The sequence below is a fragment of the Hyperoodon ampullatus genome, assembly GCF_949752795.1.
Source record: "Hyperoodon ampullatus genome assembly, chromosome: 10".
Taxonomy (NCBI): domain Eukaryota; kingdom Metazoa; phylum Chordata; class Mammalia; order Artiodactyla; family Ziphiidae; genus Hyperoodon; species Hyperoodon ampullatus.
In genome coordinates this window covers 71,303,824-71,328,087 of record NC_136923.1, presented here as the reverse complement: position 1 = coordinate 71,328,087, position 24,264 = coordinate 71,303,824, and the positions used below count along the sequence as shown (strand labels likewise).

Here is a 24,264-nt window from a genome sequence, read left to right as displayed (position 1 = left end):
TTTTGTTTTGATTTAGCAATGATATAAATCCTATGGATGTTTAGGAATATCCATAATCCCCAGTTGAGCTTTAGTTATTGTTGTGGTTAATGGGTGGCTTAGTTTACCCATCAGCTGCATGGTCAGGGAAGTAGAAAAGAAACTTCCCATGGAAGGACAAGCTTTTTAAAATTCACGGTGACCTTGCCTATTAGTAGATATGGCCCAACGTGACTCCAGCTCCAACCAGTAAAATGAGTAACTCTCCCCTTTGGGCTTGGGGTGGAGCTGGGTGGAGAGTAAAGATAAAGAAACCAGAAACCTCCTCCCCCTATATCCTCCTTGTGTGGTCGTTAAAGATGAAGTCAATGGCTCTCAACCTTGGCTGCACACTAGAATCACCTGGAGCCTTTACAGATTCTGATACCCAGTTCACACCCCAGAACAGTCAAATCCGAACCTCTTCGGAGGACACCTGGTACTGGTGTGTTGTTTTAAGTTCTGCAGGCTATTCCTGTGTGCAGCCAGTATTACAACTGGATTACAGAAGACAGTGCAGGTCCCTGGCATACTTTTGGTGCCCAGTGAGTGTGAGCATCCCCGTCTTTGAATTGTTTCCTGCTGCCCCACCTTTCCCTTTTCTGAACTTGCACAGGTTGGTTTTGTATCAGACTTGGTCTTACAACATGTACCACAGGTGACTTTGCCTCAGAGTTGGAGAATTTGTTTTCTTCCTCCTGTTGAAGAAGACAGAACTCTCTTCTTTTCTCACTTCTAATATACTGTCTCATCACTTATTTCATGCTTTCATCTTCCTTCCAATATTACTTAACTTCTTTTTACCTTTAAGACCTAGAATCTGTAGATTTAGGAAGAATTCTAACTTCTGTGTCCCTAGGGATTGAATTTAGGCAAACCTTCTCGAGCATATCAGAAGGATCAGGGTGGAAGCAAAGCTTAAGGAATAAAGGGGGTTCCTAAAAATAGAGCACAATTCATCTATTTCAGTTAAAAATGCCTTAATGTTTTCTAAGCATTTTTTAACTCAAGCATTTTTAATAAGCTCACTTATGAGTCTTGTTGAAAAATAAATAAAATATACTTGTTTTCATTAAGGGAAGAAATCTTTTTCCATCTTAGGTGGTATTGTTGAAGGAGACAAAAAGGAGTCCAAAACTTGGCAACAGGCTAGATTATTAGTGACATATTGGTCACAGAGGTGCTGGTAGAGCTGCATTTTCTTCCTGCAGTTAGTATTTTAAGTGCCCACAAATTACATATGAAAGTCCAGGTAACCTCCTTACAAAATGGAAGACTGAAAAATTATGGTCTTTGCAAAATCTTCATTTTTAAGGTTTTATAAATGTGTTTTTGTCAATAGGCAAGTGACACATGTCCACTTGCTAGTTGTACTTTGAAGGGAGAAATAGTGCTAAACGATGCCAACCTTTATCTATTATCATCAGTTCCAAATGCTGTAAACAAGTGCAGATATCTGGAGATACACTTGCAACACTTGTGAATTACAGATTTCCTTTCTTCAACAATTTTTAAGAAAATCAAGAAGGCAAAACTCAAGAGGCACAAGGGAACTCTTTTTAGTAACTTTATTGCTTGAGTCTGTAGGCATTTGAAGCAAGACTGTGAGGAGTTTAGCCAAATTGTGTTCATTTGCAGAAAATCCTAAGAGGACTCTAAGGAGAGTACTGACAAGCCAACTCTCGAAACAGGGTTAGAATTCACCTGGGAGGAAGTGGTGTTGGCACCAGGATGCCCACTGAGGCACTTGTAATAGATGAATGCAATTCCAGACCTAAAGCTCTTACTGTAAGGATTCAGTGGAAGGAAAAGTGATGTTGTAAATGAAAAAAAGTCAAAAAACACATCTGATGGACATAAAAATAATAATTACAAACTAAAATTTTATTACAAGACTTCTTGAGAATTTTTAACTCACGTTGATAAGAAAACTAGACAAGGGAACAACTCCTAGAGGGATAACAGATGCCTCAATTTTCATCACGTTTAAATTGATGAGCTAACCAGTTTGAAATGTCATGTAAATTGAAAATGATATGAAATTGAACAAAAGGGAAAAATTAGAAGGAGAAAAATTTGTGCATTACCTATGTAAGAAACTGAATTATGACATAGAAAAATACTGTATAGCCAAGTTTCCTGATATAGGTAGAAGGTTAACTATTTGCATTTTAAATTCAATAAGAATACGTATTTTAAGATGCTTTGGGGTTCTGATGATTACCAAGACAGATGGCTTTAAATCAGGAGCTTGTAATATACTTTTCAGCCCCAAAGCTATTTGGTAGTACTGTCAAGGGAATGTCAGTGTTTGATGCTAATCCAGTACTGTCTGGTGTCTTGTGTACTATTGGATTTTATAAATTCAAGACATCGTACATACAGCTTTTAAAAAAGAAACCTGTAAGAAAGACTTGAAGTTCTTTTCATTCTCAAAGTGCCTTGTGTTGTTGCTTCCCATTTCCCTAGGAAAGTGACAGTATTGGAGGACCCTGATCAGAATATCCACCTGAAAAACTTGACTCTTCATCAGGCAACCACAGAGGAAGAAGCTCTGAATCTGCTTTTCTTAGGAGACACCAACAGAATGATTGCAGAGGTAATAAGCATTTCTCTGCAAGCTGTTTTTTGCACATTATAAGATATAATAGAATTTTAGGGGCAGCAATGACTTTAAAAATAATCTCATCCCTATTTCATATTAGGAGAAGGAAACCTAGATCCAGAGAATTGAGGAGATTTTCCCAAGGTCTTCCAGCTAGTTAATGAGCAGGGACAAAAATCTAGTCTTTTTTAGTTTTATATTTTTAAATTTTCTACAAATTGATTTGCAGCTAGTCAGTGACAACTCATCAAAAGTCTTAATTATAGGAATTTTTGCATAATTTTTGAAACTTAAAATACATAGTTCATTCTTCCTAACCTCCAGTCATCCATGTATTGGCATATGTTTACCTATCCATGTATTTTCATGTATTTAGTGAATTAATATTTGTAAAGAATTTAGAATAATGCATGGAACATAGAAAGTGCTCTATGCATTTGCAGCTATTGTTGGCAGATCCAGGAACACTGCCATGGTATGTAGTATAAGTATGTCTCAGTGCGATATTGGGTATATACTTATACTAAAAACTATTTGTTGTTAATCTGACATTCAAACTAACTGAGCACCTATATTTTACCTGGGAACCATATTCTGGAGCCAGGATTGACCAAACTCAGTCTTGGGCCCTATCCTCAACCAGTTACTGATTGGAGACAGAGGGTCACAAAGGTCTCATCCAGCAACACTGCAGTCAAAGAAATTAAGTGGTCGCGGTAGTGGTGGTGGTGATGTGGGAACAGTTCCCCAAGTGAATAGCTTACTGTGATCACGGGCACTTTCCTTTTTAAACCACACTCCCCAGGTTCTGTGTTCTACCTTGTCTCTGATGACAAACAATAGGTGAGGACAGTAAGCTGGGAGGAGAAGTAGTCTGAGAAAGTCTCCCTCAAGTGACTTCTTTTCTGCCCCATTTTCACGCTCTGGAATGCACCACCTTAAATACAAGATAGATAAATGGAAAGAAAAGTCAGGTAGTGAAAGCATGGTGTTGACATCTGTTATTGTGTTGGGACCTTAGTTTTGTTGTTGTTTTACTAGTTCTGCATCAGTACTTTTCAATAGACTAACTTAAATAAGTTGAGCTTAGGTGCCACATATAATATGGATTTGAGGACCCTTAAATTATTATTTTTGTTTAAAGAGAGCAGTACATAGTTTTTAATTTCAGAATATCTTCTTTTGTTTACAATGTTTTGCATTGTGTATTGCTTCAACATTTTGCCCATGCGATCATCCATGATGCTCTTCTCACAATAGTTGAAGAGAAAGGAATAAAGGCAGATTAAGAATTAGGGAGTGTAATAATGAAAGATTTAACATGCCCCACTAAAAATCCTCCTCCTCCATACACAGTTTAATAAACAGCAAACGGAGCGGGACAGACTAGAGGTGGGTCCTGCCCACCAATGGAATATGAAAAAGGAAAAAGGTAGATCCATAAATGCTGTTGGAAAACACGGGGAAACTTGTCGCTGCCTCACTGCTGACCTTCTTCCTGAGGTGACGCATCCCTAGAGGACTCCAGGCCTCATCCTCACAATTACGTCCCCTCATCTTTAATGGGTCAGGGAGGGCTCCTGGCCCTGGTTCACTATGACCTCTATTAGCTAAAAACCTTGGCCATTTGCTATTTTAAAGTTATGCCTTAACTTTAGCCAACTGCATCTTTTCAGACTATTGTAAAGTCTTGAGGACCTTAAGCTTCCTTTGTACAAGCTTACCTGTCATGTCCTATCACCTTACAAAGTTCCAAAAGTCTTTTCCTATTATTTACTGTTGAGTGTTTAACAATAGTATAACTAGCTGAAACATGAAGAAGTCCAATTCTAACAATGTTGGTTATGCATTACTTTAAAAATTTATTCACTTTTTTCCTGTGTGAAGCCTGATTTCTTTTAAACCAAATCTATTAGGTTTTGGATGTTTCTGTGCTTGGCTTTTATTTTTTTCTTTGGTAATAGCTACCATGTTATATCAAGAACCTGCTCAATAGAGTTGGCATTGTTGTAGATGCTTTATATATGTATATATTATTTCTGATTCTTATTTTATAGATGGAAACTGAGGCTCAAAGAGTTAGACTACTTGCCCAAGGTCACACAACTAGTAGGTGGCAGAGCCAGGGTTCAGCTCCAAGTCCGACCGTTTCAGAAGCTTATGTTCTTTCCTTACACCACAGTTCACAAGTTCAATAATCAAATTGACATGTCAAATTTTTCAAGTGAGGATACATTTCTGAATTACTTAAAAAATATAGCAAGTATGTAGCACTTCAGTTTATCTCTTGAATTCATTGAAAGCAAATACGTAAAAATATAAATGAAGAGTAACTGTCAATCCCTGGAAATACTTTATTATTCAGTCTCCAGAGAGGCATGTTTTAGATTACAACTGAGCTGTCAGAATGTAATTTGTCGGCACAGAACAAGCTTACCAGGATAAAAAGAACACACTAATCATTTTTTTTAAAAGGCGAGGTTCCCAATTTCCCATTTACATAGAGAAATCCAGAAATTGCCATGGTAACCAGAAAACATTTGCAAAACAAAGTCTAAATATGGGGACCTAAAGTGGAGAGCTCTTCCCTTTTAAGTTCTCTACTTATAGCCAGCATTTTAAGGAAAAGTTATTAAAAGTAGCTTTATCCTCTTCTTATTTTTAGAACTCACTCTTAAATAATTTCTGTAATCCTACCAATATTTTGAATAAAACGTGATTATGTCCTTAGGGTAAATTTTTTCAAAAGTTGATTTGCTGTACCAAAGAGAATAAATATTGTGAAAGCTGAACTGTGTGTGACCCAGTGTCAAAGCCCACCAGTAGCAAGTATAACTTGGTACCTCTTTGTCTTATCATTGAAATGTTGCTCTCAATTAGTCACATCTAATTGAACAAGACATTCTGCATTTGATTGTTAGGCCCTGCACAGTCCCATTGCTGGAACTGTTTGTTCAGCCCTGCCCACGATCTAGAGCACTCTGTCCCCAAGTATGGCCCAAGGATAACTTGTATTAGGATACCCCATGGTAGTCAAAAGACACAGTTTCCTGGATCCCATATCTGATGGATAGATTCAGAATCTGCAGTGGAGCCCAGGAATATGCATTTTAGCATTTTAAATGTGCTCCGTCTAAATTTGGGGGCAGTTTGGGTTTTACCATTAAGCAGCTGGTTGAAACCCACTCCCAGAGAAGTATGTGATCAGGTCCATATTCTGTACCCTCACCAACATCACAGGATTTGAAAGTTCTGCCAATTTGGTAGGCAAAAAAAAAATTTGTTTTAACTTGCATTTTTGATTACCAAATTATTTTATATCTTTATTTGCCATTTGCATTTCCATTTTTGTTTATGTGCTCTACTTGTTTTTCTCTTGGAGTGTCAGGGTAGGTATGGTTGATTTGTTGACTCCATGAGGGCTGGCACTTGGTCTTGTTCACATCTGCTGCACCTAGAAACAAAGCCTGATGTATAGTAGGAGCTCAGTAAATAATTGTTGAGTGAATGAACGTTAGAGATAACTTTTGCCTTTGTCATATATTTAGCAAACATTTTCCACCATTTTATACATTTTCTTTTAGTTTTCATTTCTTTTTTTTTTTTAACATAGTCAATCTTTTTATTTTACGGTTTCTCCTTTGGATGCCATGCTTAGAAATGCAATAGCTCACTGATGAATAATTCTACTTATTAGAAAGTGTTTTGTTTTGAATTGAAATCTGATGCCCAGTTGCACCTACCCCGTTGTTCCCATTTTGGCCTGGGACATGGAAGGGGATGGTCATCATCAGGTTGGAGTGGATTTTATCAGAGGTTTCTGGAGCATGGGGATTTCACCTGGATCTTCACAGAAGCTGTACTGAATTAACAAAATCAGATGCTCCCTCTAGGAGCAGTCTCCACTGATAAAAGTGCCATTTAACTATTCATTTTAGGGAGTCATAATGTTGCTCAAAGTGAATAATTAGACTAATATGGCCTTCTTTTACAAACCAATTTGGAGAAGAGAACAGTGTTCAGGGTCCTTTCTACCAAAACTTCACAGTAGTGTCTGTTGTAGGTTAAATTGTCTCACCCTGTCAAATTCCTCTGTTGAAGCCCTAACCTCTAGTACCTCAGAGTGATCTTATTGAGAGATGGGGTCTTTACAGAGGTGATCAAGTTAAAATGTGGTCATTATGTTGGGCCCTAATCCAATATGACTGGTAACCTTATAAAACGGGAAAATTTGGAGACAGACTCATATAGAGAGAGTGTTCCATGAGAACATGAAAACAGTCATCTACAAGCCAAGGAGAGAGGCCTGGAACAGATCCTTCCCTTATAACCCTCAGAAGGAATAACCAACCCTGCCAACACCTCCATGTGAGACTTCCAGCCTTCAGAACTGTAAGATAATAAATTTCTATTGTTTAAGCCACCTAGTTTGTTGTACTAGAAAACTAATACAGTGTCCAAATAACCTTAGATGTAATTTCTTATATGATTGGTATCTGGTGTTGCTCTTGACCTTGATGAATTCAGGAGCGATAATATGCTATATATAGTATAACATCTGGAAAAACCCTACAATTCTCAGCTAGCAACTATTGAAAGACAAGACTGTAGTCCTGTTCAACTCTATTCTCTCAGCATCTGGCAACTACATAGTTGGTCAGTCATTAATTTAAAAAAATTTTTTGTCGAATTAATGTGGAGCAGAAGACCTGGTGATTTCAGGAGAAAAGACCTGCAATCTCAAACCCAGAATCAGGGGTGATTTTATGGTACACTGTGCCTCTTGGTGAGTACAGAGTACATCACAGATGACTTTGACATTTTAAAATTTAATTTGTGGTGCTTCAGACCTTTTGGAAGACATTACTTTCTAAATAACTAGCCTGCCAACAACATTTACAGGATTTGTAAATTATTTTCCCAGGAGCTATTAGAGGTCTTTCTGCCTAATTCTTTGCTTGAAATAAAAAGCATACTAAATGTATCTGAGTTGTGCTGATGCGTTTTGTAAGCTCTCAGACTTTGCACTCTGTCAGACTTTTGGAGTGAGTTGTGTGACCTTGTAGAAGTGCAAAGACAATTGGGAGACAGGCTGTGAGTGGAGTGAGTAGGTTTGTACAGTTACTGAAACAGCTGTCTCTGGACACGTTGTCTAATAACATGAGGACAGCACGGGACGGAAAGAGCTGCTTTACTGTGTGATTGTGTTTGTTAACAGCTCTCTAAGCCTCGATCTCCTTGTGTAGTGTGTGTGGGAAACAAGAGGATTTGGGTTGCAATTAGTGTTCCAGAATCATATTCCGCAGACCACTAGAGAGACACTAAATAACACATCCTCACAGATTTTCGTTGGAAAGATATATTAGTTGTATATAATTAGCAAGTATACACCAAGATTTGTGAGCCTGAGAAGAGCAAAATATTTAACAGGGAAAATCCATTTCACACTGCTCTTATTATAATGAGAATAACATCTTTTATCATTAGGTCCCAATAGGCAGCTAGAAGCCTTAGCAAAAGATGTGTTGACAATTCTAACTTTTCTTATCTACTGTATATATGTTAATAGGTATAGAAAGAAGGGAACTTAAATTTTGAGCACTTAATATATCCCAAGCATTTTTCTCCCTCTTTTTTATATTTTATATATGAGAAATACACAGTCTTTCTTAACTAGTGATTCTGTCTTTTAACATAGTTTGCATTCTGCTCTCATCTAACCTGATTAGTGGTATTGCATGAACCATAAGTTTCAAGTCTAAAATGTTTATTAAAATAAATGAAGTGGTATGGTGCAGCCATTAATAGAATATTAAAATGTACTCACTCCATATACATAATTAGAGAAACACAATCTTCTTGGCTGTAAAAATTTAGCTTCTGATCTTTAAAATTCTGATTTCTGATTAAATAGCAGAAGAAAGTAATTTTTACTCTACTCCCTGTTACTGAAATTCACCAACAGCAGCAACAAAAAATGAAAAATAGAAGGGGAAAAGCCATCTTCAGTGAAATAAGGAAATAGCCATAACCTCAAACCATGAGGAAATCTGCCAAATACTAAGAAATTTGAATTACGGTGAGGGAGGTTGCTGAGAGCCAACACATATATCCTCCAACCTCAGGCAGGATACGGTTTCTCCTTAAAGAAAGTGTCACAATTCTTAAATGCAAATCCAATGATCTTCTGGTTAGGGTGGTGAGATCTAAGAACATAGACAAGTATGATAGAGCAATATTATTTAGATATTCATTCTACACTATAGAAGGTGAGTCCAAAGAAGAAACCTTAAAGACAGGCCATTTTTATGGTCAGTGGTCTAGGCTTATGGCCAAGAAAGATGGCCTCTGGTGAGTGGGATTCAGGGAGTTTGTGACTTAAGGGGTTTTGCCATCCCAGACCTTTTAGTGCAAAAATTTGAGGAAAGTATGTGCTCTTAAGGCTAAGAATGAAATATGTGCAGAGTAAAGGTACTCGGGACACAAACTGAATTTGAATATTCCCTTACCCATCTCCCAGACTACTCTCTAGGAAAAAGATGCACATGCTCAAAGATAAAATTATCAAAAGGAAAATAGCTAAAGATCTTTCCATGTATATGGAGTGTGGAGGGAAAAGCAACATACATTTGAAGACTCCTTACATTAGGAAGCAAGGCAGTATACTTCATAATCTTAAATATGTTACCTAAAAGCAATCTTTGTTTTTAAAAATAGCTAAAAAATATAGAAAGTTTCAAAGAAAAGATTACAAGACAAGAAAATAAAAGCAAGCTTGAAGAACTCAGAAATGAAAGAGAAGAAGAAAGCCATTATAGTGATGAAAGTGCCATTAAGAAACAAAAGAGAAGGAAGGAGAAAAGGAGGAGGAGAAGGAAGACAAGGAAAAAGAAGAGGAGGAAATGTGGCTGAAAATAACTAAGGATATTTAAAATAAGGAGAGAAAATGATATCTAGAAAGAGAGCCAAAGGAGAAACCAATTTTGAATAATTAGAAATCCTGAAGAAGAGTGAGAGCAACAGAAAAAACATGGATAGAGAGTGAGAGAGAGAGAGAGAGAGAGAGAGAGAGAAGTTTCCTGAAATCTGGCATTACTTGAATCTGCAGATGAAAAGGCCATGCTGTGTCTAAGAAAAAATTGAAAAAGCTCAACTCCAAGATAAAATCTATTGAAGTTACTAATTTCCAAAGCTAAATAAAGAAGCCTATGGACATCCAGTCTGAAAAATGCAAGCCAACTCTGAGTGAAGATTAAAAAAAGTTTGCTCTTGGACTTTTCCTTAGTAATATTCAGTGCCAGAAGACAGTGGAACAAGTTCTGAAGCAAGGATATTGTGTCCCAATAATTTTATACCCAGCCAAATTTTCAAGTTTTCCTTTAAAAACAAAAACATCAGACAAGTATTTTTAAGCATGTGTGAATCCTGGAAGAAAATGAACCGAGGGATGGTTTTAAAAAATTGCTTGACAATCAAGTCTAACCAACTAAGAGATAAATCAGATTAACGAATGTGAGAACCCAGAAGCATTACAAAAGGACTGGTGAGAAACATTGAATTTATTTAAATGTAGACATAAAACTAAACAACTGTGTAAAGTAAATATTATAAACCTTGAAAATATAAATAATAATAGATATAACACAAATTTGGAGTTAGAAAGTAGAAGAGGGGTGGTGTTATAAGTGAGCTAATTTCCTTATATTTCAAAGCAAGAAAGGAGTAGATACTGTCTAAATGTCAACCATGTAGTTAAAATCATGATGACCCAAGTCCTTTAATTCCATGAGTTTTCCTTAATTCTAAAGAGATACTTTTAGGGAAAAGATATACATCTCTTACCATGGAAAAACATTTATCTGAAGCTCACCAATCCCTTCAGTTTTATTTATTTTTCTATTAAATTCAAATAAAATTTAATTTAGTGATTTTCAATTAAGAATAGTATGTGTAGTATGCTTTTGTCTTGGTAAAGTACTTCTATATGTTCTTCTATATTAAAAATATCTAAATACAATTTTTATCAAACATTAACATTGTCATTTTGGGGAGATTTGCACTTTCATCTTTGCTCCTTTTTGTGTTGTTTGGATTTTTAAAATAATGAGTGTGGTAGGGATTACCAGCACTTACCAAAACTTCTGTTTATTTCTTCTGGCACATGCTTCCTTGAAGTTAAGAGAGTTCACTTGCTGTAGCCAGTGCAATCTGAGTGAAAGTAGCATGTTACTTTTGTTTTGAAGCCTTTGAGAACTAGTATAAAGTTCTCCTTAATCTCCTTCCGTTTTGTGGCAAACCCTGAAGCTTTATGTTGCGGAGGTGGTCTTAGAAGATGGCAGCACCCCCGTCAGCTTTGCTGGTGTCAAGTATGTGGAGCAGAGCCACCATTTAACAACACTGGAGAAATAATGTGAGCAAGAAAGAAACCTTTGTGATTTTTAAGCCTCTGAGATTATGGTGCTATTTGTTCATTTGCTACCATAATGTAACTTGATCTATCTTGATAAATGTGCATCATTTTTACAAAATACTAACTCATTATTCTTCATAAAATTCAAATATAGCATGGCCTTTTTAGTAAGAAAACAATGTTTATGTTAGTACTATATATATCATCTATTTTGCAAATGGGTTTGCAGCAACTTACAATATTAACACACATATAAACCTGGACCAAAAAAATGTCAAAGAGGAAAAAAAAATTTTGAAGGTAAACTTGATTTAAAAGAAGATAGATGGATATGATAGACAACTGGAATGAGTTAATTATTGCCATTAAGGACAAATTTTAGCTATGATTCTTCAGGCAGACAAGTAAAAACAAGGGCATCGTTTTGACATTTTTGGTTATACAGTTTTCATTGTTCAGAGAGCAAATTTACAGGTATTGAATTGCAGGCAGATTGTATCCATACTTGTTTAAAGGGTCTTGTGTGGCAAAATGGGCAGTGTCTTGCCTGTAACTCTGAAAGAAATACAAAGACTTTATACTTCTGTCAGTCTTGTATAACATCTGAGAGCTTTATGTTAAATTGCTGAGTATTTAATTGAGTGTATCAGTCAGGATCTAACAAGGAAAACAAACTACTGTGTATTTAAAACAGGAGAAATCAATGCAGATAGTTTTGTTTCATGGATGATGGAAGAATCTGAGAAGCCAAACAGGGGATGGTGGTACAGCTCGTAGAGATGACCAACAACAGGAAGCTATGACAATCTATAGGCAGGTCTCAGCTGGTAGGAGGCATTGGCAGGAGAGTGGAAGGCATGAGGAAGGGAAAAGCCAGAGTATCTCTCCCCTTCCCTGTCTTTCCAGCTGGATGCCAGCTAAAAGGTGTCTTGGGGAAATCCTGCCTTTAGGACTCTGCATCTCTGTGATGTAGAGCAAAGTAGAGGAAAGGGAAGGAATTGATCAGAGGGCAAAGAGGCATAGATTAGCCCCTGAGTAAAACCATTTCTATAAGAAATAGGGATAATAATTCAGATAGATTGCTTTTGGCTTATCTTCAATCAGGAATACACATGACGGAAATGGCAGGAAGTCATTTTGGGCTATAAGAAGTCAATGTTAAGAAGAAGCTATTCTTCTAGCATTTCTTGTTGATAGATACTTTCATTTTTTGGCAGGCTGACTTTTGCATTAGTCCTTGTATTGGTTTCAAACTAGGAGGGAGGAGACGGGTCTTATCAGATGCCCAAAACCTTCAACAAGTAGTTTGATCATGTTTTGGGCTTGCCATTTGGAGTCTTGCCAATTCTAACAGCAAGAGATCTTCATAGCCATAGAGAGAACTGTGGAATCTTCAAAATGTGGAGAAAATGTCATTGGACTATAAAATGGAGTGAAATAATGTATGTAATCACCATACATCTATGCTTCTAGATTTCTTCCTTCAGCATCTGTGAGTGACATTGTCCTCAAATCTGTGTCCGATACAGATCTCGATGTCTGAACTCGAACATTGCATTGAGAGCTACCACAATCAATTTGACAGGATAAACTTCTTTCATAAGAATAAAATTACTCAAATGTATATCTGAGTTCTGCTTGGTGTGTTATCACTACCTGTTTCTAGTTGTCTATACACAGGATAGTAACAGGTATTTTCAGTTTACTTATAATCTCGAGGTATACAGTATGTATAGAAAAAGGTTTTCCCTAAAGACAGTTTAAATGAACTGCTATAAATTCTTGAGAAGATCATTAGACTTTTTAGCCCCATAATATCATTTTTTCCAATTATGTGTACGGTCAGACTTGGAAATTGTTAAGCCCGACTGAATTTTAAGAGGAAGAGAAGAGAGAAAAAATGTTAACCTTAATTTAAAAGATGAAAAATGTATATGCTGGACAACAAGGATGCCATTGAGGACCAAATTTAGCTATGATTCCTCTTGCAGTCAAGTAAATAAAAGGTGGGGGAGCATTTGGGATGATATATTTTCCATTGTTCAGAGAACAAACCTTTGTCCTGGTGTTGATATGATGATACCCAGTTCAAGGATATTAAACAAGGATGATAATTGAACATAGCTCTAATTAAACATGTAGGTAAAATTCTTCCTCAATTTGCCATGTGCGCTGGCTTTAGCGTACTTATATTTTTATATAAATGTATTTGATTTGTCAAATTTTGGAGAAATGACCCATAGGGAAGCAATCTTCTAAATACTGGCATCCAACAGAAGAAGAGCCATCACTAATTCTGACATTCAATTTTCCTAAAATTTTGAAGTCAGCTTATAGATCTTTGAAGACATCAAAATCAAAAATCCATCAAATTGATTCCAGACTTGTTAGAAGGGATATATAATAAAACAAAATAGGCTATTCTTATCAGAAAGGTGAATCACAATTGCTAAAACAGTCTTATCATATGTTTCAGATTGCTCCAAAGCTTACTTTTAAATTAAAAAAAAAATTTGTGTGCCTGGTCTGTTTTTCTCTTTTACACAGCTGCTTTGATAATAAGCTGGACCTAGAAATCTTGCAACTAGTGAAAATGAGTTTGATTACTTTTCTAAAAGCCAGGTATCTTATAAAAAGAAAAATCAGAAAGGAAAATGAGCAGTTTAGGGTCATTAATTCCAATAGAGGGCTATCAAATTGGGGATATTTTGCTGCTAAGCAGTATGTTCTGAAACAACTTCAGAAAAGATCAAGACAGGTGTTTATAGGGTCACATGCTAAACCACTAGGTTTGGTCAGGCCTCACTTTTCCATGCTGAGTTAGCGTACAAGTGTGTGGTGGTCCTCCTAACCAACCCATTTGCCATGGGAGGAATTAGATAAGAAATCATTTAACCAGTTGGAGGAGGGTTAGATAATCCTCAGGTAAGGGTGAATTTTAACCTAAAAGGCTCAGATATCAGTCTGGGAAACATATGGAGGCTAGTATTTTCAGTCTTCAATTCAGTTAGAGCAAATGATCAAAGGAACAGATCAATTAGGATATCTGGTTAGAAAGTGTTATCAAACAAGGAGAATTGGAGTGAAAGCTGAATTCTGGATTCTGTGTCTGCTGCTGTTGTTCTTAGACGGTTTGCTTTAAAAAGTCTCAAGCATGTATATTATATACTCCTGTTCAGCCTAAGAGAGAATTTTCTTCACCTGACCTATTCTAAATTAGAGGAAATTCTTGTTGAGCTATTTCACTCCAAAATAGAGACATGATTGAAGAAAGAAAGATTTTGGTACATAAGAGTGGAATATAAGCTATAAGATATGACAAGAAAAAGCAAGTATTCAAAGGATCCTAGGAAATCTTAATATGTAATATAAAGAAATTACTCGACTCATTGAAGACTGTATTTATTAACTATTTGTAATCATTTTTGAAGTGATTGAAAACATGAGATTAACTAAAAGTAGAAAAATTGTTACAAAAAAACATAATAGTATATTATATAAACACAAAAATCATACTTCACATATCAGTTTTTGCCCTTAAATTAAAATTTTCAATCTTGAAAATGGCCACACACCCACAAATCATGATGAAATAATGAAAAAAGTGAAAATTTTTGTTGATCTACCAATAGGAATATGCATAACAAAATCATAGAGCATCAGGATTAGTAGTTGTACATCTGCAGATTCCAACAGGAAAGATGAATAAACAGGCTTTTGAAAATGCTTATCACTGTTACCCAATTCTTGTTGCTCTACCATTTCTTTTCAAATTTCTCTTTCAGCCTAGGAGTATCTCCTGCTCTGTAGAAAATGATTCTTGTTCAATGAAAGAGCTTCTTAGGGTGGTAGCCCAGCCAGTGCCACTAAGTGGCTTGAAGGGCTGGTGGAGAAGGAGCTTTAGCCTTCAATACGGACATGTGGTGTTTCCTCGATTTAATGCTATGTTATGTAAAGCTGCAAAAGCAGCTTCAAGTACCACTCCACAAGTACATTGCTACCCCAAGCCCCCTTTAGATAGACAGTTTGAAGCCACCATTGACTGACAAGGTCATTTTTGAAGCACCTTTTATAATCTACACCACTCTTTACACTGCAAGAAATGGGCTGACCACCAAACACTCGGTTGTAGCCTGGTGGATTCCACCGTCATCCCTCACTACCCTCTGCTGTAAACTGTCCATTACAATGTCACAATTTTTTAAATGATAGACATTTAAAAATCCATTTGGAACAATGGATTTTTCCAGAGTTTGGATATTAATTATCTTCTACTCTATGCACAAATGTTTAAATGGCTTTTCTGAACAGAGTAGTTAATGCCATTTGGGAATAGTCCAAGGGAATTCATGAAGATAAATGAATTTTGAATAGGCTTATTTTGGGAGGAGGAGAAAGGCATACTTTTCCAATAAGACATACTGGCCAATATTTGACCATCAAGAGGACATTCCAGGCAAGAGAAAAGGCAGTTGAAGATGTACAGTGTAGTGGATAATAAGAGCCCTGGAGTCAGGCACAAAGGGTAATTGAAGCCCAAGATAAGTGTAGAGATTGGAGTCAACCTTGCTGTACAAATAATTCTAATTTTTAGACTCAAATTATATTGCATGGATTTAAAGAGTTTGCAGTTATAGTCTCTGAATTATTTGGCAATTTTTAGAGATTATGAAGCATGCCATAGGGATTCCAGAAAACTAGAAATGAGCAAGAGTCAACGATTTAACAAACATTTTTGAACACTATTGTGTAATGTTATGCTAGGGTTACAATGATGTGTAAGACACCATCCCTGCCCCCAAGGAGCTCAGAGTCTAGGTGGGAGGAGGTGGGAAGTGGAGAGCCTTTGTAGAGGAGGTCACCTTTCAGATAGGCCTTCAGTGAGAAGTAAGCTTTTGCTGGGCTGGAGATGAGAAAGAGGAAAACTAACTTTCCTTGACCACAGATTACCAATATGATGAAGGGACCCAGTGAGCCTGGGTTTTAGACTTTTACTGTATAAAAGAAAGTCATTTATTCTCAACTCTGCAAAAAAAGAAAACATTTGGAAAATGACAGGTTAATATTTTTGATACCAAATCCTAAAAAAGAATCTGAAAAATGATTGTTAAATGATTCACTTTAAACTGATTTCATTCACTTTTCTGATAGCGTTATAAAAATTCATAGGTCAAGTGAATTCAAGTTATTTAATAAATTCTCTCAAAATATCCTTGGGAGATATAAAGAGAAATTGAAAGTGTATGAAAGTACTTGGATTGAAACCAATTAGAAAATACCCATAGTTATTACCTAGTGGAGTAGAAAGTACGGGTGTCTTCATGGAATGCTCTTGGTCTGCCCTACCCCATGTCTTACAAAATCGTTTGGGTGAGGAGATACAGGCTAGTTTCATTCGTTGATAGCACAAAATTGCAAAACAGTCAAAATTCAGAATTATCTCAACAGATAGTAATGTTGGGATAAAAACTAATCAAATGCAGTCATCAAATAAACAAGTGTGTGTGTTTCCCAAAGAAATTCCATAGCATGGGTAAAAGGCTGGAGCAAATATGGTTTATCACTTTGTGTGCTATTTATTGGCAACGCTAGATTTAGATTGCTCAGATTCCAGTTTCCTCTGCTGTGGTTAGGCTACATTTGAAAGAATAAATTCAGTTCAGAGTGTCAGACTGCCATACTTTAAAAATAGTCTGATAAACAGTTGTATAAGATACAGTTGTAGGAACCGGAGATATTAGTCTTAGGGAGCATGCTAGTTTAATTCAGGGATTGAGGTGGGATTGATGTAATCAAATATGTGGGGTTTTTTGTTTTTTTTTTACGTGGGCCTCTCACTGTTATGGCCTCTCCCGTTGCAGAACACAGGCTCTGGACACGCAGGCTCAGCGGCCATGGCTCACGGGCCCAGCTGCTCCGCGGCATGTGGGATTTTCCCGGACTGGGGCAGGAACCCGTGTCCCCTGCATTGGCAGGCGGACTCTCAACCACTGCGCCACTAGGGAAGCCCTCAAATATGTGTTTTTGAAGTATTACTCTGTCTGCAAGGTGGAGAACAGTTGGAGGAGACAAGAATAAATATGGGAAGACTAGTAAGGAAAGAATGTAGTAACCCAGGTGAGAGGTAAAAGATATTTGGAGATGGAGCAAAGCTGACAGAGGTAAATGCAACAGGACGGATTGGATATCCTTCTGTGGGACACAGAATGAGGGAAAGTGATGAGGTTGTTTGGGGTGACATTAAGTTCAAGATGCTGGCAGGGCATTTTAGTGACAGTTATCAGTCCAGCTCTTGGACATTCTAATCTGGGGTCCAGAGAATTTGTGGTTGGAAATAAGGACATGGGAGGCATCTGAACAGAGTGAACATCAACAGTGAGACATTTTTATGACCTTTTACAGTTCATGGACCACTTCAACACTTCAATCGGTAATTAGTACAGCTCTTTGCAGCAAAGCAAGTCTTATTATGGCATTTCAAAGACATGAAAAACCAAAATTACTTTACATAAATTTGCTTAAGATTTCAACACTAGTAACTGATGGAACCACGGCTTGAAGAAACCAGGTCATCTGACACCCAATTCTAAGATTTTGGTTGTGTGATTTTTAACCACACTGCAGTACCAATCCAATGAGAATCAGAGTTATGGAAGAGTTCCCCAAGAGGAAGAAATATGATGACCATAGCTTGGGACATGCCTATTTTAGGGACTGGAGAGAAAAGGGTCCAGTAAAGGAAAAGGAGACAGAGCAAGCAGTTAGAGTGTTTGACTCTAGAAACCTAGGAATAGAAGGAGCGTGGAGAGCTTCCATAATGAGGGAATGGTTAACATTCGTAGGTTTTACCTGAAAGATCAGGATGCTCAGTGCTGAAAACAGATCACTTTCTTTCCTGCACATTTACCTTTTTCTCATTGTTCACTCTCATTTCACACATTTTGTCATTAGCTCCTGAACTAGATTATAAATGCCTTGAGGGCGAGGTCCAGGCCTTCTTTTCCTTCTTGTCTCTGTACTGCCTAATACAGGGCTATATACACAAAATGATATGAAATGTGAAAGCTCTCTGCATGCAGATGATTAATCATCACTAGAATTTTTCCAAAGGCACTGTCTCTAGTGCCAAGAGCACATTTGTTTAAAATGTGCGCTTAAATTTGAATGAAATCTGCCTAAATGGTGCCATCTGTTCTTAGGCAGTTTCAAAAATATTTAAATACAATTTTACCTTTAAAAGGACAAACGTAGGGGCATGCCTATGAGACGTAAAGATGTCCTTAAATAAACACAGAGCAGACACTGGCATATTCAATCACACTTAAATAGCTATACATAAATAATGTTTTCTGAGGTTTAAGAAAATTTTCGCTGAGTACACCAACTACTACTTCATGCAGAAAATATTTATGAGAAGTTACAAAATTGTAGGCATGGACTCCTACACATATTACTGCATTTTAATTACAGACTACAGAAATATAGTTTAATTTGATGTACCCTTTGAAATGGGTTCACTCTTCCACTATTTGTAATGGTCCACATTTTACTGTGATTTCAGTGCATCAATTTGGAAGCTGAAGACAGCTGTTGGGGATAGTCTCTATGTTAGTCATTTATATCGATTGTCATTTGACTTTTGTTACAGTGCTGTAGGATTCATTGTTGTGCAAATATAACAGTGAAATGAAACCCATGTTTAAGTTCTGCAAATAACTTGCAGTCACTTCCAAAACACCTCAACTTAGGTTCTAAATTTGAGTTTGCGGTTTTAGATGTACGGTTATTTGCTGATCCACTTTAGCATGCAAAATCACACACTGGCTAGGTTTGGGCGTAGTTATTGTGGCAACAAGAAATGGGTCACATTTTCAGCCTATGTAACTCACTAGCTACATCATCATCACCAAAACTATGCCAGTATTTTGACATCTCTGTGTTTTGCTAGTTGGTGTAAATCAGTGATCATGTATATCAAGAATTTATATTTACAGAAATAATTTCTGGTTGAAATAGCATCTAAATATATTACCCTACCTGAATACATGTATATCTGTATGGAAAGTCTTTCGTTAAATCCTGTTTTGCAAAGCTGGAGATCTGAACGTGTTTGCTCACATGAGCATTCTTTTGGAATATTTTAAGATAATTTTTATTTTATATATTTTTAGATATCTGATATCTATTTACTTCTGAGAATTTTTAAATAAAAAAAATAGGATATTTCAGATAAAGTTGAAGTCTCCTTGTTGGCCTTTCACTTCCATCCCTCACAAAGGCAACAACTGTCATTAATTTGCTATATCCTCCAGTCCATTTTTTACGCTTTTAATGACCTAAGTTATAGCACCATGAACTAATATTTTTAGATAATATTGTCTTCTTAATTATCTAAGTTCTATCATAGTATTTATATTATTCTTTAACTTGCCATTTTTCCTCAGCATTCTATTTTAGGAATATATGTCAATCTATACAGAAGTTTAATTTTCTGTAATTTGAATTATCCCAGTTTATTCATCTTTCCCACCACAGATGTCCATTTAGGCTGTACATCTTGCACCAACTTCTTGCTACCCCAAGCAGTATTGCAGTGAATGTCCATCCATCTCTCTGCCTCTGTCTCTCTCTCTCCCCTGTAATGTACCTGGCCCAGGTTTCTCTCTAGGAAATATACCTAGTAGTCAGGCTATTGCTGGCTTGGGGGCCATAGGGAATTCTCTCAAAAAAGATTCTTGGGCTTCCCTCGTGGTGCAGTGGTTGAGAGTCCGCCTGCCGATGCAGGGGATATGGGTTCGTGCCCCGGTCCGGGAGGATCCCACATGCCGTGGAGCGGCTGGGCCCGTGGGCCATGGCTGCTGAGCCTGCGCGTCCGGAGCCTGTGCTCTGCAACGGGAGAGGCCACGACAGTGAGAGGCCCGCGTACCGCAAAAAAAAAAAAAAAAAAAAAGATTCTTGATTTACATTCCTACCAGCAATGTATAAAAGTTCCTGCTTCCTTATACCCTTATAAACACTTGTTTTGTTAGAGTTTATTTTTTTAACTTTGCCCATCTAATAGAGGTGAATAAGTAGTTTATTGTTGGGTTTTAATTACTTGTCTTGACTATTTGTAAGCTTGAGCAATTTTTTCAAAGACTTGTTGACCATTTTCTGGTTTCCTCTTTATGGGATGCCTGTTCATATCCTTTGCTCATTTTTTTCTGTGTTGTTTTTCTTATTGATATTTGGGGGTTCTTTATTTCAAATATTAATCTTTTGTCAGCCATATATATTGCCAATATCATCGCCCAGTCTTTTAACTTTATGGTAGATCTCATCACACAGAAGTTCTTTAATTTTGGATTATTTGGTCAAACATTTCAAATCCATTCGGTTTTGTGTTTTGTGTCTTATCATAGCTTATCTATTACTACCTTGGGTTGATTACAATATGCTTCTATATTTTATTAATGTTAAGGTTGTGTTATTTTACACATAAGTCTGTAATACATTCTGGAATTTATTTGTGTGTATAGTGTGAGAGAGCAATCTAAATTTACTTTTTCAAGGTGGTTAGGCCATTACTCCAACATCATTTGTTAATAAGTCCACCCTTTCTCTACTGTGGTGTGATGTCACCCATACCTTATACAGAGTTCCTTAAATGAGCACAGCATGTTTCACTGATCTAATTATCTATCTGTTCCTGCACCAGTCCCACACTGTTTTAATTACTGTAGTGTTATGATTATTCCTTGATATATAACAAGACAAGACCCCTTTCCTTATTATTCTTTCACCGAATTGTTTTTGATTATTTTGCCATATTTGCTCTTTCATCTGGTTTTTAGAATTAATTTGTTTTGTTCTGCAAACAAAACCAGTGGCATTTGTATTTCAATTGCATTGAATATATAGATTAATATAGAGAGATTAATATAGAGATTAATTTTGAATTTTCCCATCTATGAAATGGTATATTAATATCTGGTACACTATTTATTCAGGTTTTCGTTTTCCCTGCAAATTACACATCTTTTATAAGATTAATCTCTTAGTATCTCATCATCTTTGTTGCTATTACAAATAAAATATTTCCTGATTAATTGTTGCTGGATTATTAGAACTTTATTGATTTTTCATATTGGTCTTGCATCCAGCAACCCTCCTAACCTTTTTAGCCCTTAACAGTTTATTTGTAGACATTCTAGCATTTTCTTTGTAAACCACAATATTTTCGGTATATAATGACACTTTAATTTCTTCTTTTCCTATCACTATGCCTCATATATTTTTCTTGTTTATTACCTTGACTGGAAACCCCAGTTCAGTGTTGCATAGTAACAGTGATGTTGGGTATCCTTGTCTGTGGATTGTGTTTACAATTGTGTAATGAATTCTCTTTATGAACCCATTCTCAGCTCTTTTACCATGAAATTCACATTGAAAATTTTCAGTATGGCTAGCCAAAGTTAAGGTATGGATTGTGGTCATGTAATGAAATAACATTATAGTACTGGTTAAGAAGTCCCACACTTTACCTCATTCACGCTCTTTTCTCACTTTCTGAATGAACCTGGCCACATCTGTTATCAGTCATTCAGGAGGTAATACATTGAAAATAATTCACGTTAAGGATCTCAGCTACAAGTGTTTTTACTCCATTTGAAAGTGTTCACTTCATGGGAAATGAAGTCTTTTCACTGGCAATATAAATTTAAATCTGTTGATATTCTACAGAAATTCTCATTGTTCGCATTACTTTTTTTAGCGTTTTTATTGGAGTATAATTGCTTTACAATGGTGTGTTAGTTTCTGCTTTATAACAAAGTGAATCAGTTATACATATACATATATCCCCATATCTCTTCCCTCTTGTGTCTCCCTCCCTCCCACCTTCCCTATCCCACCCTTCTAGCTGATCACAAAGCACCGAGCTATTCTCCCTGTGCTATGGGACTGCTGCACACTAGCTATCTATTTTACATTTCGTAGTGTATATATGTCCATATATACACTACCACTCTCTCACTTTGTCCCAGCTTACCCTTCCTTCCCCCTCCCCGTGTCCTCAAGTCCATTCTCTAGTAGTTCTGCGTCTTTATTTCTGTCTTGCCCCTAGGTTCTTCATGACCTTTTTTTTTTTTTTTTTTTTAGATTCCATATGCATGTGTTAGCATACGGTATTTGTTTTTCTGTTTCTGACTTACTTCACTCTGTATGACAGACTCTAGGTCCATCCACCTCACTACAAATAACTCAAATTCGTTTCTTTTTATGGCTGAATAATATTCCATTGTGTACATGTGCCACCTCTTCTTTATCCATTCATCTGTCGATGGACACTTAGGTTGCTTCTGTGTCCTGGCTATTGTAAATAGAGCTGCAATGAACATTGTGGTACATGACTCTTTTTGAATTATGGTTTTCTCAGGGTATATGCCCAGTAGTGGGATTGCTGGGTTGTATGGTGGTTGTATTTTTAGCTTTTTAAGGAACCTCCATACTGTTCTCCATAGTGGCTGTATCAATTTACATTCCCACCAACAGTGTATGAGGGTTCCCTTTTCTCCACACCCTCTCCAGCATTTATTGTTTGTAGATTTTTTGATGATGGCCATTCTGATTGGTGTGAGGTGACACCTCATTGTAGTTTGATTTGCATTTCTCTAATGATTACTGATATTGAGCATTCTTTCATGTGTTTGTTGGCAATCTGTATATCTTCTTTGGAGAAATGTCTAGTTAGGTCTTCTGCCCATTTTTGGATTAGGTTGGTTTTTTTTTGATATTGAGCTGCATGAGCTGCTTATAAATTTTGGAGATTAATCCTTTCTCAGTTACCTCATTTGCAAGTATTTTCTCCCATTCTGAGGGTTGTCTTTTCGTCTTGTTTGTGGTTTCCTTTGCTGTGCAAAAGCTTTGAAGTTTCATTAGGTCCCATTTGTTTATTTTTGTTTTCATTTCCATTTCTCTAGGAGGTGGGTCAAAAAGGATCTTGCTGTGATTTATGTCATAGAGTGTTCTGCCTATGTTTTCCTCTTAAGAGTTTGATAGTGTCTGGCCTTACATTTAGGTCTTTAATCTATTTTGAGTTTATTTTTGTGTATGGTCTTAGCGAATGCTCTAATTTCATTCTTTTACATGTAGCTGTCCAGTTTTCCCAGCATCACTTATTGAAGATGCTGTCTTTTCTCCATTGTATATTCTTATCTCCTTTATCAAAGATAAGGTGACAATATGTGTGTGGGTTTATCTCTGGGCTTTCTATCCTGTTTCATTGATCTATATTTCTATTTTTGTGCCAGTACCATACTGTCTTGATTACTGTAGCTTTGTAGTATAGTCTGAAGTCCAGGAGCCTGATTCCTCCAGCTCTGTTTTTCTTTCTCAAGATTGCTTTGACTATTCGGGGTCTTTTGTGTTTCCATACAAATTGTGAAATGTTTTGTTCTAGTTCTGTGAAAAATGCCAGTAGTAGTTTGATAGGGATTGCATTGAATCTGTAGATTGCTTTTAGTAGTATAGTCATTTACACAATGTTGATTCTTCCAATCCAAGAACATGGTATATGGTATATCTCTCCATCTATTTGTATTATCTTTAATTTCTTTCATCAGTGTCTTATAATTTTCTGCATACAGGTCTTTTGTCTCCTTAGGTAGGTTTATTCCTAGGTATTTTATTCTTTTTGTTGCAATGGTAAATGAGAGTGTTTTCTTAATTTCACTTTCAGATTTTTCATCATTAGTGTATAGGAATGCAAGAGATTTCTGTGCATTAATTTTGTATCCTGCTACTTTACCAAATTCATTGATTAGCTCTAGTAGTTTTCTAGTAGCATCTTTAGGATTCTCTATGTATAGTATCATGTCATCTGCAAACAGTGACAGCTTTACTTCTTCTTTTCTGATTTGGATTCCTTTTATTTCTTTTTCTTCTCTGATTACTGTGGCTAAAAGTTCCAAAACTATGTTGAATAATAGTGGTGAGATTGGGCAGCCTTGTCTTGTTCCTGATCTTAGTGGAAATGCTCTCAGTTTTTCACCATTGCGGACGATGTTGGCTGTGGGTTTGTCATATATGGCCTTTATTATGTTGAGGTAACTTCCCTCTATGCCTACTTTCTGGAGGGTTTTTATCATAAATGGGTGTTGAATTTTGTTGACAGCTTTCTCTGCATCTATTGATATGATCATATGGTTTTTCTCCTTAAACTTGTTAATATGGTGTATCACATTGATTGATT

General features: G+C 36.5%; 1 protein-coding gene across 1 annotated transcript in view; it reads left to right on the top strand.

Moving 5' to 3' along the window:
• The window catches only part of KIF6 (kinesin family member 6), a gene marked incomplete at its 3' end in the record, with an annotated part of 412,258 nt that overhangs the window by 127,531 nt on the left and 260,463 nt on the right, over positions 1-24,264 (top strand). Inside the window, exon 7 of the mRNA XM_079712640.1 lies at positions 2,488-2,617. Coding sequence (XP_079568766.1) covers positions 2,488-2,617 — 130 coding nt within the window. The remainder of the gene's footprint in view (positions 1-2,487; positions 2,618-24,264) is intronic.